The sequence below is a fragment of the Terrapene carolina genome, unplaced genomic scaffold, assembly GCF_002925995.2.
Source record: "Terrapene carolina triunguis isolate 2854851 unplaced genomic scaffold, T_m_triunguis-2.0 Scaffold96, whole genome shotgun sequence".
NCBI classification, from domain to species: Eukaryota; Metazoa; Chordata; order Testudines; family Emydidae; genus Terrapene; species Terrapene triunguis.
In genome coordinates, this window is record NW_020664447.1 from 36,338,312 (window position 1) to 36,354,397 (window position 16,086).

Below are 16,086 nucleotides of genomic sequence, written 5' to 3' on the forward strand. Positions count from 1 at the left end.
GGCGAGCCCCGGCCAGCACCTCTACACTTCGATATTCTTCTTTACTTCCAGTTCTTCACTTTTGCATAATGTAGCTATGCATTATTAAATAGATGCTGTGGTCTGCCTCAGATGAAGAGGAGCCTCTGTGGGGGTGGGGCTGGATAAGAACAGAAGGGGACAGGGATGGATAGAAGTAAAAGGGGTGAATAAGTTGGAGGGTACATAGTCTCAGAGGAGTGGGGGGACAGAAGCCAGGGGATAGGGGCTTGAATAAGGGGAGGAGAGCTGGAGGCAAGGTGCAGTAGGAGCATAGAAGGAGGGTGGGTGGAGAATTGGGGGTGGATAAGAGCAGAAGGGTGAGAGCTGGGCTGTGATGGATAGGAGTACGGGGAAAAGAGACAGGCTGGGGGCATAAGGGTCTATAACAACTAGATTACATACCCCTTCAGAACCTGAAATTGAACTGAGGAGTCCTAAGTCTCTAAATTGTCTGCTTTCAGCCAATATCTGTGAAGCCTACTGGCAAAGCGTGTTTCTCTGCCATCCTCCACTGATTGGTCTATAGAGAAGATAACAGCCTACTACTGCTACTAGTTACTGCCCTTTACTGTGAATGCAAAGATCCAAACCCTGCTGATGATTCCGGTGGGTGGTCAGTATGGCTCCACATGATAGAATTTGTTTTTTCAGTTTGTTTGTTTAATAGGAAGTTAATTAAAACCCACATGAAAAGAATATTAAGTCAAGCAAACTTAAGCAGTCAAAAATTAAGAAATGCCAAAATTAAAGTTGCCTGCACAACCTTAATTTGGCCCCCTAGTGTGTGTGTGATTTGAGAGAGAAATAACATATATGAAAATACAGACTTTATATAAACTTTAATTATTTTTCATTTAAATGGGATTTATCATAAGAAGCTTTAAAGTCTTTCCCCTAGAAGACTGAAATTTCCAAAGAGATAAGCTGCATGACCTGTCACTCATTTTAAAAATAGGAAGGTTGCCAAATTATCATGTTTACCAGAAAAGTCAGAGACATCTGTCAGAAGATGTTCACATGTAATTTTAATGTTGCTGATGGATGTTGAGAGGCTGGCGTTTTTGCTAGGGTCTTTGCAACCAGCTATTTTTACTGAATTTTGAGCCCTCACTTTTGGTAAGTTGGTGCAAGATATCAGCGAAGGCTTTCTCCCCCAAAGGGGACAGGGAAGAGAGAGGGAGGTTAACTTCCTCAAAAGGGGTCTTGCGCCTCTTTCATTTTGGATATTTTTGGGGGTGACAAACTCACCCCCACAGTGCTTGTAGTATGCAACAATAAATATTTTTAAAACTGCTGGCTTAAGCAGCTCTTTTTCAAACTGATGCTGGCCTAAAAATTACCTAACCTCTGATCGAGGTATACTTCACGCCTGATTTGCCCAAAGACCTCAGGGAGAGGTGCTGTAAGGTGGAGTGAGTGAGAATCGCAAACTATAAAAAAGAAGGTTAAAGCCATGGGCCTTTGTCCATCAGCTCAACAGGCCAGCCAAGGGAAGTCTGACACTCCTGGTATACAAAGCAGGCCACCTCTGGGGAAAGGAAGTGAAGACAACAAAAACAGATTATGCCAACTTTTGCCCAGTCTCCCAGCACCAAGCACTGTATCGGCTACATCATCATCTGGTTCCCTTACTGCAGCTCCAGCTCCTATTCCATGTGAGTCCAGAGACCATGAGAGCTAAAGAGTTCAAATCCTGTTATCTTATGTATTTTATTTTTCCTTTTTCTGTTTTTGTCTTATTTTATTAATTGGAGGATGTCCCGGCCTTTTAGCAGCATTTTAGAAGACGAAAGAGTGGATGTGTGTGTGCATATGAGTGCCTAGAATGTTCACACAGAGAAGGAACTGGAAAGAAAGTTTAAACAACCCTGAACTCAGTCTCTTGAAAGCTATTGATTGAATGCATGTTCCATGTTCTGTGTAGAGAACTAAAACACTTTAAAACTGTCAGCTGTAAATTGGCAAATAAGAGTTGTCAAATCTCGTCTTTTGCACTGCCTTGGATGAAGTTCTTTAGTTGGAACTTATAACCAGACAACCACGTCCTGAGATGCCTTTTTATGATTTATAAGTTTATCTGTTGTATAAAATAAATCTGATGATTTGACTCCCATCCAATATTGCTGTTAACTTGCTGATTTTGTAATTGTATTTCTTAATTCAATTTAGCAGTGTTAATAGAAGTTTCCTTTTAGCGATATGCTTTCTTGATTTTATTTTTCTTTATTAACACTAATAAAATGTATATAACGGATACTGAATCTTCTCTCTTTCAATAGGCAACATGGACCAGAACCATTGAAATTCTGGGTGTATGTCAGCCAGTCATCAGTTCCCTCCTAAATTAACCTTTGGTTCTCACAATTATGACACTGCTTTTAATTACATGAGCACATACCATTTTTCCACAAGACCCCTGCCTCATTCAGTGCAGAGGATGGACCTGCTGTGGGGATCAATCAAGACTGTGTAGTGACAGAGGCTTTTGTCTATAGGACCTCTGCTTCATCTGTTGCAAAAGTTGGAAAGTGTATAGTGAATCAGGTAGGGGATTGCAGGAAGAGAAAGAGCATTCTCATGGTTAAGGCAATAGACTCCAGTTCTCCAGTCAATCTCTGCCTCTGCCACAGAGATCCTGTGTGGCGCTGGGCAAGTCAGTTAAACCAAACTTTACACTGATGGGCACTCATTGTGTGTTTCTCATTTTCTGAGTGCCTGATTTGAGACCCTGGGTCTGATTTGCAGAAGTGCTAAGTACTCACAGCCATAACTGAAGCTGTGCTTTGAATATATGAAGCGCTCTATAATGCTAAGCACTCTGAAATCAAGTCCTGGGTGTCTCAAAGTGGGCATCCAAAATTAGGGGATTTTTTTTTTACCTTAATCTCTCTGTGCCTCAGCTCCCCACCTGTAAAATGGAGATAAGGGAGTTGTGAACATAAATTCATTAATATGTGTGAAGCACTCAGATACTACAGTGTTGAGTACCATAGAAAAGTCTATGAGGAAATTAGTAAGTCAGTCTTCAGTGCAGGGTTCGGATGATGTGTGGTAAATAAGACCTGGGGTCACATACGGAATGCGGAGGATAAAAAGAAATATCGAATAACTACCCATTCACTGAATGAGACTGGGGTCCTGTGGTAAAAAACAGGCTTTAATTGCATGATCACATACTATCATAAGGCATGTGCACAAGGGGGCTGAATTAAGGTTGCATGGGCAATTTAAGATTGCTTTTAAAAATTATGTACATTTTACATGCTACTTAAATATGGCCTTCCGGTTCCTGTTGAGTGGCCAATACAGTGTGCCAGAGTGCAGGTACCCCTGCCCTATAGCACTATTTCAGCTCCCGCCTCTTTACCACAGATACATAAGTTATAGGTGAGCAATACAGACAATACCTACTTGCGATTAACCTGCTGTATTGGATCTCACTACCATCCTGACTGCATGCTTTGGAAAGCTTAAGAACAGCAAAGGACTTTTGCAACATCACAAGGAGGATTAAAGTCAGAGATCAGAGATTTGGTTATGGCTGTGCTGGCCCCAGTTCCCACATGAGCATTGCCATGGGTCTTGAAGCAGTAAAGATAAGTAGAAAATAGCTATGCCAACCTCTGCTAGAGCGGTGGAGAAGTGATTGCAGTTCTTGTGCATAAGATGGTATGCATTGCCCTTGTACTCCTTGCCCAGCTCCTCCATAATCTTATCCACATCCTCTTCTGTGAAATCAGTGGTGCCCAAGGCAACGGACTCTCTAGTTTAAAAACAAAAGAGGAAACATGGGAAGACACAGTGAAAAAGGCTGAATGAACACAGGCTAAAGAGAGAGAAAACAAGACACTGGCAAGTCATTTAGGCTTTAAATTTGGCAGGATTGGTTTACATGTACATAGTGCTGGTGAAAAGTTCCTAAATGGCCAACACTGCAGGCTAATGTCCTTTATTTATCCACAAAAACAGGTACAGCCCAAGCAGCGGCACTGAGACCTTCCCTACACACTGCCCTGCAAAAGTACCTTAACTCTGAGCTGCAGAGACCACTTCTCTACCCATTCAGTCCGGGGTCCATCAGCTGAGACTGCCAAGAAGTGTGCCAGTTATGGTGGTGGTTTCTGTGATGTGGACTTCTGACAGTAGGAACTGGATTTAAAATTCTCTGCCCCCACCAAGTTCCTTTGACATAGGCCATGGATCTCGGAGGGTAAAATCCTCCAGTCAGTCAATTTCTTCTGAGCCAAATTTGAATCAGTGATCTAGGGAAGACAGGCTCCATCTTCCATTAACTGAGCCACAGTCCCAAAATCTGATCACCTTAAATATTTTATAACGGGGCATCTAAAATCCTCCCACTTCTGCTCTAGAAAGTAATGTATTCCCACTCTGTCAATAGAGAACAGACAAAAGAGAAAACTTCCAATAGTTCCTGGTTTTGTGGAAAGCATAAAAAGCAACGTGTGATGTTCTTGTGCTCCTTCTACTGGCTCTGCAGCAGCTACCAAGGTACTTGTCTCAGAATTTTGCTGAATGGCAAAACTGGAGCACAAAAAGAAAACAACCAAATTACAAAAAAGAACTGTGTTCACGTCAAACTGCACTTGAAAACAGAGGAGGAAAACACTCTGAGCACTCTCTCAGATATACTGCCCCACATCCTTGTACACAACCTTCACCCACACCAAGAGTCCTGTTGGACTGCTTTTGAATCAGGAGCAGGTGGAAACATGGTGGGGGTGGGAGCTGGTAATGGGAAGATAAGACTCAAAATGGCAAGGCAGGACTGATTTGTTGACCCTAAATAGGCTCATTGATAACTGCAAGATGAAGGGTGTGTGGAGAAGGGCCCTTACTTGAACTTAAAGGTCTCGCCAAGCTCTACCGCACTGCCAGGTGTGATCTCGAAAATCCCACTGAAAGGATAAGGATGCCCTCCATAGGCAAATTCTGACAAGGAAAGAAAGAGACTGTGAGTAATCAAATGAAGGCTGTATCAGGGAAAGTCCACAGCAGCTGTCTGCATGGCTTAATGTTAGCCATGGTGTTAGGGCCGTTGCCAGAGTCAGTTTCAGTCAGGCACTAAAATCCATCCTCCTAGTCCAGTTACATATCAGCCCCAGGATACCCTCACAACCCCAATTCCCAATCATGCTCCATCTCTGCTAATGCTATTAGTTGGCCATAGTCCTAGACAATCCCTGTGTGGGGCTCTCTGAGCCTGCCTGAATGGATTTGGTCAGCAAGCCAAGGGGGCAGCAAAGCTTATTACTAAGGTGAAGAAATCCTAAAGTCATTTAGGAAGGTGATGGGACTGACGCCCAGTTAAGAAAACTCTTCCATTCTTCAGTAAAGCAGAGGGTTACCAAACACTGCCCAGCAGGAGGACACACAGGCAGTTTACCAGGAGTCAAAAGTCTGCACCTGATTTTTAGAAATCTGAGCTAATTGCAGCTGCACTCATCTTTATGCAGGTCAGACATATGGAAACTACAGGACCCATCATGTCATGCTCCATCTCGAGTCAACTGTAAAAGCTGCTTGGTTCAAGGTGGACCATTGCATACTGGAACATGTAATCTGTCGTGGCAATGGTAAAAGAAAAAAAAAAATCACAGAAAGACAGACACTCTCGTCTAACACTGAACAAGGAGCTTTATTCATATAAGGAAAAACAAAAAGCTAATTTTTAGCTACCCCTAAAGCTATTCTGTCTCTCTCTCTCTCTGCTTCACTGCAGAGCTCCAGTCTAGAACCTTCCTTCCACCCAGCCAAAGGTGCTGCCTCTTTCTTCCGTACTGAGTACTTTCATCAGTTTCAGTCATGTAGGATCTCAGGCTGCAGCTACGTCCAGTGACAACAGCTGGTGTTGTCTAACATTCTTCCTCACGTGGTTTTATCAGGATTGAGTCTCCTTGTTTAAGGCTGGATAAGCTTTGGGCTGCATTCTAACAGTTAGAGAAGAAAGCCTCTTAGATTTGGCACCTCTCAGCCACCGCAAAGGATTTCCGTGGTACATATTCTACAATAGGTTTAATTCTCAAACAATGCATGAAAAAACTCTAGCATGTAAGGGGCACCTTTCCTAGATCTTTGCTGTTTATTAAAGGTCTAAGTGGTTTGTGGTCTGTCTCGAGCATGAAACTGCCAAGACCCTATATGTACCATTTGATCTTCTCACATGCCCATATGCTTGCCAAATGTTCTCTCTGCTTTGGTTTTAGGATCTGAAAGCCATCTGGAACAATATGCTAAAGGCTCCTATTAGCACCCCACAGTAGCAGCTGAAATCTGTGGAGTCTGTAAACTTGGAAATATCATAACATATCAGTACCTGGGATGTGGTCAATAGATTCTTTAGATCCTCAAAAGCTTGTTCTTATGCTTGGTTCCAGATTCACTTAGAGACGGTTGTTTTAAGGAGTTCATAAAGAGCTTGGCCTTTTGAGGGTGGGTTAGATCTGAATTTTCTCCAGTTTGTTTTCCAAAATTTTATCAGACCAAGAAACCACATCACTTTTGGTATATTTTAGGCGGTAACATTTCAATTATAGCTTTAGCTTTTTCTGGATCTGCCCTCCCCCCTCTTCTAGCAATTGGAACTGTTCCTGGGTTTGTTGTAACATTGCCATCAGAACTTGTTGCAATACTGTATTATGCTATGTTCTTTCTCTGATTTCCTAGGAGTTATAGCATCATCCAGAAAAGCTTCCACTCTCTCCAGGCCTTGCAGTATCCCACTCCTTTTCCATGGGAAGATTTCTGGGTGCTTGTGACCCTGACTGGGAGGCAGCAAAGAGCAATTCCTTCTGAATAGCTTTGCAGAAAAGTTGGAACTGTTGGGGTGGAGAAGAACTTGTCTGAAACCTAGTGAAGAAAGCATTGTTGCACCCAATAACTTGGGGATAGTATCTTCTGAGGTGAGACGAATATCCCTTTCCCTCCTTACTGTTTAATTGAGCCTCTTTAGATCTTTGCTAATAGTTTCCCCCCTTGCCTCATGACACTACTGGGGCACATCACTCCGGTGGTTCATTACTGCTCTTTATTGTGCCATTTCTCTCCATCCTATCCAGTTCTTCATTCATTTTCAGGAGCAGTGGGATGGGCACTCTCCAGGTGGTACTGCGCACATAGGGTACATCCCCTCTTCTAGTAGGATCTGGAATGGCTCTGTTTTAAGCAGGCTCTGTCTGTTGAACACCATGCCAATGTCCAGTTTTATGAGGGCCATCTTAATGATTGTGGTTTGGTCTAGTTTACTTGCGGTAGTCTCATTAACACCACATGCTCCTTGCCTCTGTAGGTAAGTTTGAATTGACTGAGGCAATGGATCTGTTACCCTGGGCTATTGAACACTGTCCTGGGCTACTCCAAGTTAGGACTTTGGCTTATCTTCTTAAGTCTCTTTACAAGATAGTCACCTCTACCCCTGAAATCAATTTTAAATTTAACAAATGTTGCAAATCTTGAGATTAGATCCAAGTCTATTCACAAACGCTGTCTTTGGACACAGATCCTAAGAAACATGAATTATTCACTCTTGCTTGTACTCCTTCATTCCTTTGCTTTGATAGCTGCTCTGCTAATATCCCTGTTTCTTGCTCTACCTCTATGTACCTCCACCGATGGCTCCTAGCCACTACAATAATAATAATAAAAATAATAATAATAATAATCTGTCCTGTGCTCTCCCCGGCCACAACTGCCACAGTTCTGTCCAGGAACTCAGCATTCTTAAGAGCCATTGTTATGAGGCTTCTTTCCCCCTCTCCTCCACGGGAATTTTTTCATTGCTACTTCTTGCACATTGCTCTAACTGCTACCTTGCTGGGTGACTTGCATTTTCACTAGTTCAGATGGAATATCTGTTGTACCACCTTGTTCCAGAGGACCTCAGACCTGATTCTTTTGAAAGCTCCTTGTTTAAAATCCCAACTACTAGATGTTCTCTTACGTGCTCTCCCTGACAGATACCAAAGTCACGATGCTCTGCTTGTTCATAAAAGACCTTTAGAAATGCCATAAAAGCATAGCCGTTCATATAATACTTTCCTTTTTGGAATTAAATACTCACCACCCTTTTAAAAGGCAACATAATAGTTATTCTTATTGATTCCTCAGTGAAGGCAAGTGATTTCTAAACATTTTTAGCTTCACTCCCCACTGCATAAATTAATGAGCTGACTTGTATTTTACCACCAACTGTGTGGTAAGCTTCAATATCTAGTAAAGTGCTCCTTCCCCTTAGGCCATTCCAGGGGCTTATGAAACGGAAAGTCTTGGGCAGGGTTGAATTTTGACATTTTATTTTTCTCACTGATGCAAAATGACTGAATTTCTGAGACCATGTCATTGGACAGTGAGAAAGCTACTTTTCTGGGATTCTTTCTTCTAACACTGAACTAGGAAATGTATTAAAATAAGGGAAACTGTATTATCCTTAAAGCTACTCTCTTTGTGTCTCTCGCCTTGCTTCACTTTGCCTATAATGTTTCCCAGCCCCTTCTTGCCTAACATCCTGCTACAGCTTTGAAGAAACAGTACTCTAGCTTTGCAGACAGCACATCTATATTGAAAAGGAGATTATTTGCATGAGCTGCATACCATAGATAGATAGATTATTTGCATGAGCTGCATACCATACTTTGGACACCCCGGTCTAAAAATAATTGGCTGAATTTCTACTCCTCAGAGCCCCCTCACCCCAAAAGGCACAAACCAGGGCACCCCTTTCTTATAAAAGATCGTAAGATCAGTAGGATTGTCCCCCCAGACTCAGATGTAACTAAAAAGAAAGCTTCATACCTCTGCCGTAGATCTCGATGCCGGAGTGGAAGACCCCAATCCCCAAGGTAGAGGTGTATTCATTTATCCAGTACTACAGTAAGAAGAAAGGTAGATTTGGAAGCATTAGTGGAGCATAAACTGAACATAGGACCTTGGTCTATTATATATCCTGGTGTCCTTTCCTCAAGGCTATTTCTCTGGAGTCTGGCAAGGACCAAACAAACAAACTCTTCACTGATAGAATACCAACCACTTTGGATGTGGGAGCTGTGCTTGCCCAACTGACGGGGTGATGCCCAAACAAACTGTTCATCTGGACTTCACAGTGTGGGACTTTCCCCTGGGTTTAGATGTAAATATACCCTCTGTACTATGAACCCACCAAGAACCAGCTGCTGCAGTAGGGGATGTGGGGTGGAGGGAGGCATATTTATCTGTCTCTGCATTTTAACAACATTAGTTAACGCAGAGTTAAGTTTGTTAACAACAATTTTTATACCACCCATCCATCTGAGGATTTCAAAGCACTTTACAAACACCAATTTATTTAAGCTCACAACACCCATGTGAGTTAGGTAAATACTCTCCCCATTTCAGATTTTTTGTATTAAGGCATTTTGTGTGTGTTTACTTAGGTAGCAAGCTTTTTGGAGCAGGGAGCATCTCTTCTCACCTGTCTATAAAGCACCATTCCCCACTATCTGTACTACATAGGTAATAATTTTGCAGAACAGATGTGGAAACAAAAACACAGTGAGGTTAAGGTCAACATTTTACATAGTGCCAGCTCATATGAAATGCATCCATTTTCAGAAGGGCTGAGCATTTGCATCTCCAAAACCAGCCCAATGGGGTCTCATATTGATTCACAACATCAGTAGCCAACCTCAGAAAATTCAATGAAAATGAGATCATTGCTTCCAAGTCCAGGACATCTGCATTCCGCCAAGGGCAGAGGAATTCTACAGTCCAGCACATATTTACTCTCTCTTCTCCTCCTCCAGATACTTCCTAGTGATTCAGAACATCATGGTCAGAATTTCTTTAAGCCCTGCTAGGATGGTTAGCCTCAATCATTTGTCACTCTCCCTGAATAATCCTGTAATGAACTGGTTAGTATACGTGTACCACTGCCCCCAACTGTGTCAAAGACCCTATAATGCTAACACCTACAGGAGATTCTCTCTCAGCTCACATAGTAGGGAGTCTGTGCTTTTGAAGCCAGAATATTTAAGTTGTATCCCTTCTATCTCTGTGGGGTCTGCATGGCCATGATGTGCAGCAGAGTAGGCGCTTCACAGTTGGCAGGTAACCACAAATTTGTTCCACTTAATCCACATTCTGAGTTCTACTTGTTTACGGATTATTGATGATGATTGAATACTGACTGTATTAGCTCTGTGAGATATCTGGAGATGCATCTGACTACAACTCTATATAAAGTGTTGCATTGTTATACTTGGTGCAGTCTCAAAGGTGACTAGGAGGAGGTTCAACCCAAATACCATAAACACCTAATTCCAAAATGCCTCACTAGCAGTTTCTCAGACATTACAAGCCTGTTCCCCCTGCGAGGAAGCCCTTAGTGCTTCTTCTTCTTTACAGATCTTTGCCTTAAAACATATGCTCCCATTTCAGGAGAGCAGCTGGCAAACTACATGAGCCTCTGTAGTCCCTCAGCCCATCTGTCACCTCTCCCATTACTAAATCTCCATTTGTCTCCTCATTAGGTAGGCTTTTTAACTGAACTTTGTGAAGTGCAGTGTTTATAGAAGTGATGGCCTAAGAGCATGGGTTTGGAGCTAGGTGAAGGTTGGGAACCTCTGTTTGTGCCCCTTGTTCTCAATTAACAGCAAACCCTCCCTTTGAGCAACAGACCCCCTGTTTCAGGGAAGGAAGGGAGGATCCCCCAGTCGTCGTCCCATTCCATAATTTCTACTCCACCAATTTCTGTTTCTGTCTGTGACACCAAGCAGTCCTGTATTCACACCCTACACACTATTTAATAATCTTTGTTCAAAATATGCCTTGTGAGGTATCATTTGAAAACTAACAACTTACTGATCATTAATATTCGTGTGCAACGTATGTACGCAATGGGTATTAAGAGTTACTTTAGTTATAATTCCAGCATATATTTGTATGTGTGAACCAGGGAGTTGTTAAACCGGTCTATCTTAAACAAAGGAATGTGTGTTTACCTCAATTTACATATAAACAGTAAACAAACTCATCAAGCTAACAAGGGATGGAGGCAAACCTCACACTAACAAGTGGGGGAGAAGACAGCATGGCATCTACATCCAGCAGGAGACAGAAGGTTGGTCTGGGTTTTACTTTTCAGAAGAATTCATTTCAAAGGTTTACTGGGCTATAAAGATGGGGAGAAGCAGGTTAACCTCAAATGATAATCAACTGATTGTATACAATATTACTGTATTATAAAAGTGTACAGAGTGAGGTCTTTTCGGATGACACACTGGTGATTAATATAATTGTGAAATGTATGTATTAACACAATGTAAGGAATTATGGATGCTCACTGATATTAGGCTGTACTGTCTGCCCAGACAGTGGGGAATGGCACAGTTATCTACCTGTCTCCTATATACATTAAGCATGGTGGAATCAGAAACAATGGAAGACCCATTTACATAGAAATCATATAGGAAGCCCACAGGAAGAACAGAACAGCATGCGGTCATCCTGCCTCTTGAAGCAAGATCATTGAACTTGGGAGATATAAGCAAGGACAGAAGCTCTCTTTGGCATCCATCACTAGACAGACAGAAGGGGCCAGAGCTCTTGGAGGCTGAGAAAGATGGGTCCTTAAACTAAGAGGGGGCAGATAGAAGTCTCTGGAACCGAATATAGGTGAGGAACCTGCTTAGGCAAAAATCTTTTCACCTAAGATGACAAAGGCACCAGCATATGGGCCTCTGGAAGAGATCCTGACGAAGGAATGGATGATTCACCATCTTGCTTGAAGACTGTGGGTGAGAAATGCCATCTTAAATAAAGCCTTGAATCAAATCTTTAGGCTTTTAGATGCGTGTTTTCATTTTTATTTGGTTGTAACCCTTTATAACATTATCTCTTATACTTAACTCACTGAAAAACCTATCTGCTTTTGTTAATAAACTTGTTTTACTATTAAACCAATATTGTTGTGTTCATACTAAAATGAACATCAGCTCCAGTTAATGTGGCAAACTGGTGTGTTTTCACTCCTTAAAGGAGCACACAAATCATAGTATTTCTCTGAACTGTCCAGGGCTGGACATTGCAGAGCACATGGTTTTGGGAAAATTCAGGACTGGGAGTGTGTTGGGGTCACCCTGCAAGTAGTGACCAAGGCTGGTGGAAGCCAGAGTGGGGCTGTAGACTGGCTGCTGAGGTCAGAACTGCTGAACCAGGGCTGTCTAGCACAGAGACACACAGGGTGTGACCTGCTTGCTAGTAGGATGGTTGTGAGTGGCCCCGGTGAGGAGCTACAGCAAAGCATTGTGAAGCACCCAAGATTGCAGGACACAACCCCTCACTGGTCTGGATTGCACCCTAGAAAGTGACGCTATCCTCATTCTCTAATTGCTGTTCATCTCTCTGCCAATTTCAGTTTCTTTATCCCCTATTTCCCCCAGTTTCCTTCCTCTATTCTCACTGGCTGGCTGCTCACATGCTCACTTCTTTCTGCTAAGCTTCGGAGAAGCCCTGGAACTGAGCCTGAATACTGAACCTTCTGAGGGCCACTCACCACACAGTCCAAGAGCATGTGCTAACTGTGTTGCCTCCACACTTCAGACTAAGTAGGGGACTGGTCCTGCTTTGAGCAGGGGGTTGGACTAGATGACCTCCTGAGATCCCTTCCAACCCTATTCTATGGTTCTATAAGTAGCAACAATGCCTCACAGCATTTGCAGGCTCTGCCAGCCCCAGTGGTTGGAGGAATAAGGAACCTGGAAGTAGGGGAAAGTTTTTAAATTAGAAATTAACTCAAACCTCAAAATTCAGATAAAGATTTTGAAAATCCCGAAGTACAGCAACTTGGCCCTGGTGCTTTGCTTCTGCCTATTATAATAGTAGGAGTCATTTGAAGAGGCTGAATCTGGGTCAAGCTTTAGATTTCAAACACCCTCAATCCTGAACATTTATTGGAATGCGGATTGGGTTTGGGCCCATGTCTATTTCAGATACAAAAAATGTCCCCATGATTTTCATCAGAGGCACCAAAAAGCAAAGCACCTTTGCAGCAAGGGTACCATTGTCCTCATCTCATCCCTGTCTCCAGAGAGCTGCAGAAGCTGCCTCAGGACTATGCACGGCTGAACGTGCAGCAAACACCTGCCAGCACTTTGGCACAGTCCTCAGGAAATCTCTGGACATGGCTGCTCTGTCTAAACTGAGCACATCAGTCAGATTCTTTTCCAGCTCAGCAAATTAGTCAGATCTGAACTCTGGTTTGTTCAAGCACACAGAAACTTGCCTGATTCTGTCTGCATTTCTGAGTGTAACAGCTATCAATTGAGTCAGCAAATACTGATCCCTGTCAAACAACAGGGTTATTGGTCTTTGTAACTGATGCAGAGGCCCAGTAGTGCCAACTGGAAAAGTGTTCCCTGTTCTTTACTAGTAACTCCTACCTCAGACCAGACAAACTCACTACACCTAATACACCACTTTCATGGTATTTATCCATAAGAGGTAGCCTATGAGGGCTCTACTGAAAGCTTACAACTTAGCGATACTCATAGTCATTGGGAAATGCATGCACAGGTAATATTTAAGGAATAAATGTGACTATATTGAAAATTATTTCCTTATGGTCTTGGAGTAACAGTGAGTCATCAGGGAATCATATATCTCAGTGATGGGCCATTCAGGTGGGAGGCAGTTGTCACCCCTGCCTGGTAATTCAATTACATAATGTATTACTCAGTTATCCACAATTACAACAACCAGAGCTTAATTTGTAATGAAAGAGGTGCCAGGGCTCAAGCAATTTTTTTACATTCATAACTGATGCAGCAAGCCCAGAGGTGCCAGGGCTATGAACTTCCAAGCCCAGAGGTGCCGGGCCAGCTCAGTCCTGGCAAGCCTTGGCACAAATTAAGCACTGATAACAACCCAGAAAAGGCAATGGAGAACCATCAAATGTAAACTAAACCTCAAAACCACTTGGGAACGAAAAGGAAAAATATGACAGCCTTGCCTGGGAATAAAGACAAAAGACTGATTTAGCATATAACAGAGTGGAGAAAGACTCTCTGGATCCATTCACTGAATGTGCAGGAGTTGCTTCATGAAAGACTGGGTCCTAGCTCCTTGGGGCCAGTAAACGCTGCAAAAGGCTGAACTTTGGGGTGAGAATGTACTTCATTAGCCAGGAAAGGTAACTTAGTAAGCATAGGCCCTAATTTGTGTTTTATGATTTGTTTTGTATGTAACCACTTGTTTCCATCACTCACACTTGTTTCTATTTGAATCTCTGTTCTTTCTTAAAATAAATTTCCTTTTGTTTTATAATTGAACTCAAGTGCTTGGTGTAAAGCAGGAGTGCTGGTCTAAGGTAAAACTGGGGCACACTGTTCCTTTGGGCATGGAGGATCTGGGATTTCTGTGGATATCCAGTGATCAGGGGCTGGATACCACAAGTGGACACTGTGAAGGGATTTAGAGGCTGGGGTACCTCTATTGTCACCAGCAGGGTCGGTATAGCCCAGAGAAGAGTGCTTGAGTGGCTGACAGGCTGGTTGTTTAGGGAACTGATACCGGAAGAAGGTGGCATCAAGGTGACTAACAGCCCTGAGTGTCCAGAGAAGCGTCACAGTAACCCCATCCCAGGTCAAGGAATAATGTTCATTGGTCTCTGATTAGCACATTGCCATCTCATACTTTTATTACATGGTGTCTGCAAAATTGGGCAGTAAATCCCAAGCAAATGGATTTAGGCAGTTCTGTCTCAGTCTCATCTGGAACTAAGACACACAGAAAAACCTGAAAATGAACAACTGAGGCAGTGGAGAAAGCTAACCAAACTGTAAATGTAGGATCTGGATCCAGATTCAGATTCCAAACACTGTCCAAATTCAGGGATTTTTTTGGTTCCAGAGGTTGGGTTTGAGACCAGCTCTAGCCAAAAACCTTGTAGTGTGGTTTGATTTGGTAAGGTAAATTTGGGGAGAAAGTTCAAACTGGTTCTTATTCTGATCCTATCTTTGTACCCATCTCTAGTCTGCAGATACAGAAGTGAAGTGGAAATCTGAATAGGACATGATTTGAACCACGTTAGGCATCACAGAAAAGTACAAGACTGAGAAACACCAACATTTTGATCACTGCAGACAAGACTGGTCTGGAGAAGTAGAGGAGAAGGCGAGTACAGATTACCTCATTTTGCAAGGTGTCGGGAAATGCGAGCACCCATGGGCTCCTATCGAAGATAAAGGTCCCAAGAGTAGTTGCCCATTAACACCATTGCTCACATCTGCCAGCAATTCAATTTTCCATCACTGATTTTAACCCTGCTTTTTTACCTCAGACCACTATTCCCATCTGGCATCGAATGTTCAACAATGAGTCACAGAAATACTTCCTCCCCTCCTATGCTGGATGGTCTGGCTAGCTAACCCTTTAGGGCAGGGATCAGCAACCTTCAGCACGCGGCCCATCAGAGTAATACGCTGGCGGGCCGCGAGACATTTTGTTTACATTGACCGTCCGCAGGCACGGCCCCCCGCAGCTCCCAGTGACCGCAGTTCGCCATTCCCGGCCAACGGGAGCTGCAAGAAGCGGCAGCCAGCACGTCTCTGTGGCCCGCGGCTTCCCACAGTTCCCATTGGCCGGGAACAGCGAACTGCGATGACTGGGAATCAGGGCCGGCTCTAGGATTTTTGCCGCCCCAAGCAGAAACACTTTTGCCCCCCCCCCCCCGTTTTTTTCTTACCCCACCCCCGGCCCCGCCTCAGCTCTGCCCCTTCCCCAAATCCCCAGCCCTGCCTCCTCCCCCCAGGCTCTCAAGCCTAGGAGGGAGGGTGAGCAGCAGTGCGCGAATCAGCTGTTTCGCGCGCCGTGGCCGCTCGGGATCTCCCCCTCCGTCCCAGGTTTGAGAGCCTGGGAGGGAGGGCAAGCAGCGGCACGCGAATCAGCTGTTTCGTGCGCCGTGGCGCATGAGCGGCAGCAGTGGAGGTGAGCTAGGGCGGCTGGGGCACATTTTTAGGGGCGGCATTCTGGCGCCAGCCATGCCGCCCCTAAAAATGTGCCGCCCCAAGCACCAGC

The 16,086-nt window shown here is 43.7% G+C and overlaps 1 protein-coding gene across 1 annotated transcript in view; it reads right to left on the reverse strand.

The window, feature by feature from the left end:
- The window catches only part of LOC112119921 (deubiquitinase DESI2-like), a 78,959-nt gene that overhangs the window by 25,824 nt on the left and 37,049 nt on the right, over positions 1 to 16,086 (reverse strand). Inside the window, exons 2-4 of the mRNA XM_024218812.3 lie at positions 8,830 to 8,902; positions 4,878 to 4,971; positions 3,643 to 3,784 (exon numbers count right to left, since the gene is read on the reverse strand). Coding sequence (XP_024074580.1) covers positions 3,643 to 3,784; positions 4,878 to 4,971; positions 8,830 to 8,902 — 309 coding nt within the window. The remainder of the gene's footprint in view (positions 1 to 3,642; positions 3,785 to 4,877; positions 4,972 to 8,829; positions 8,903 to 16,086) is intronic.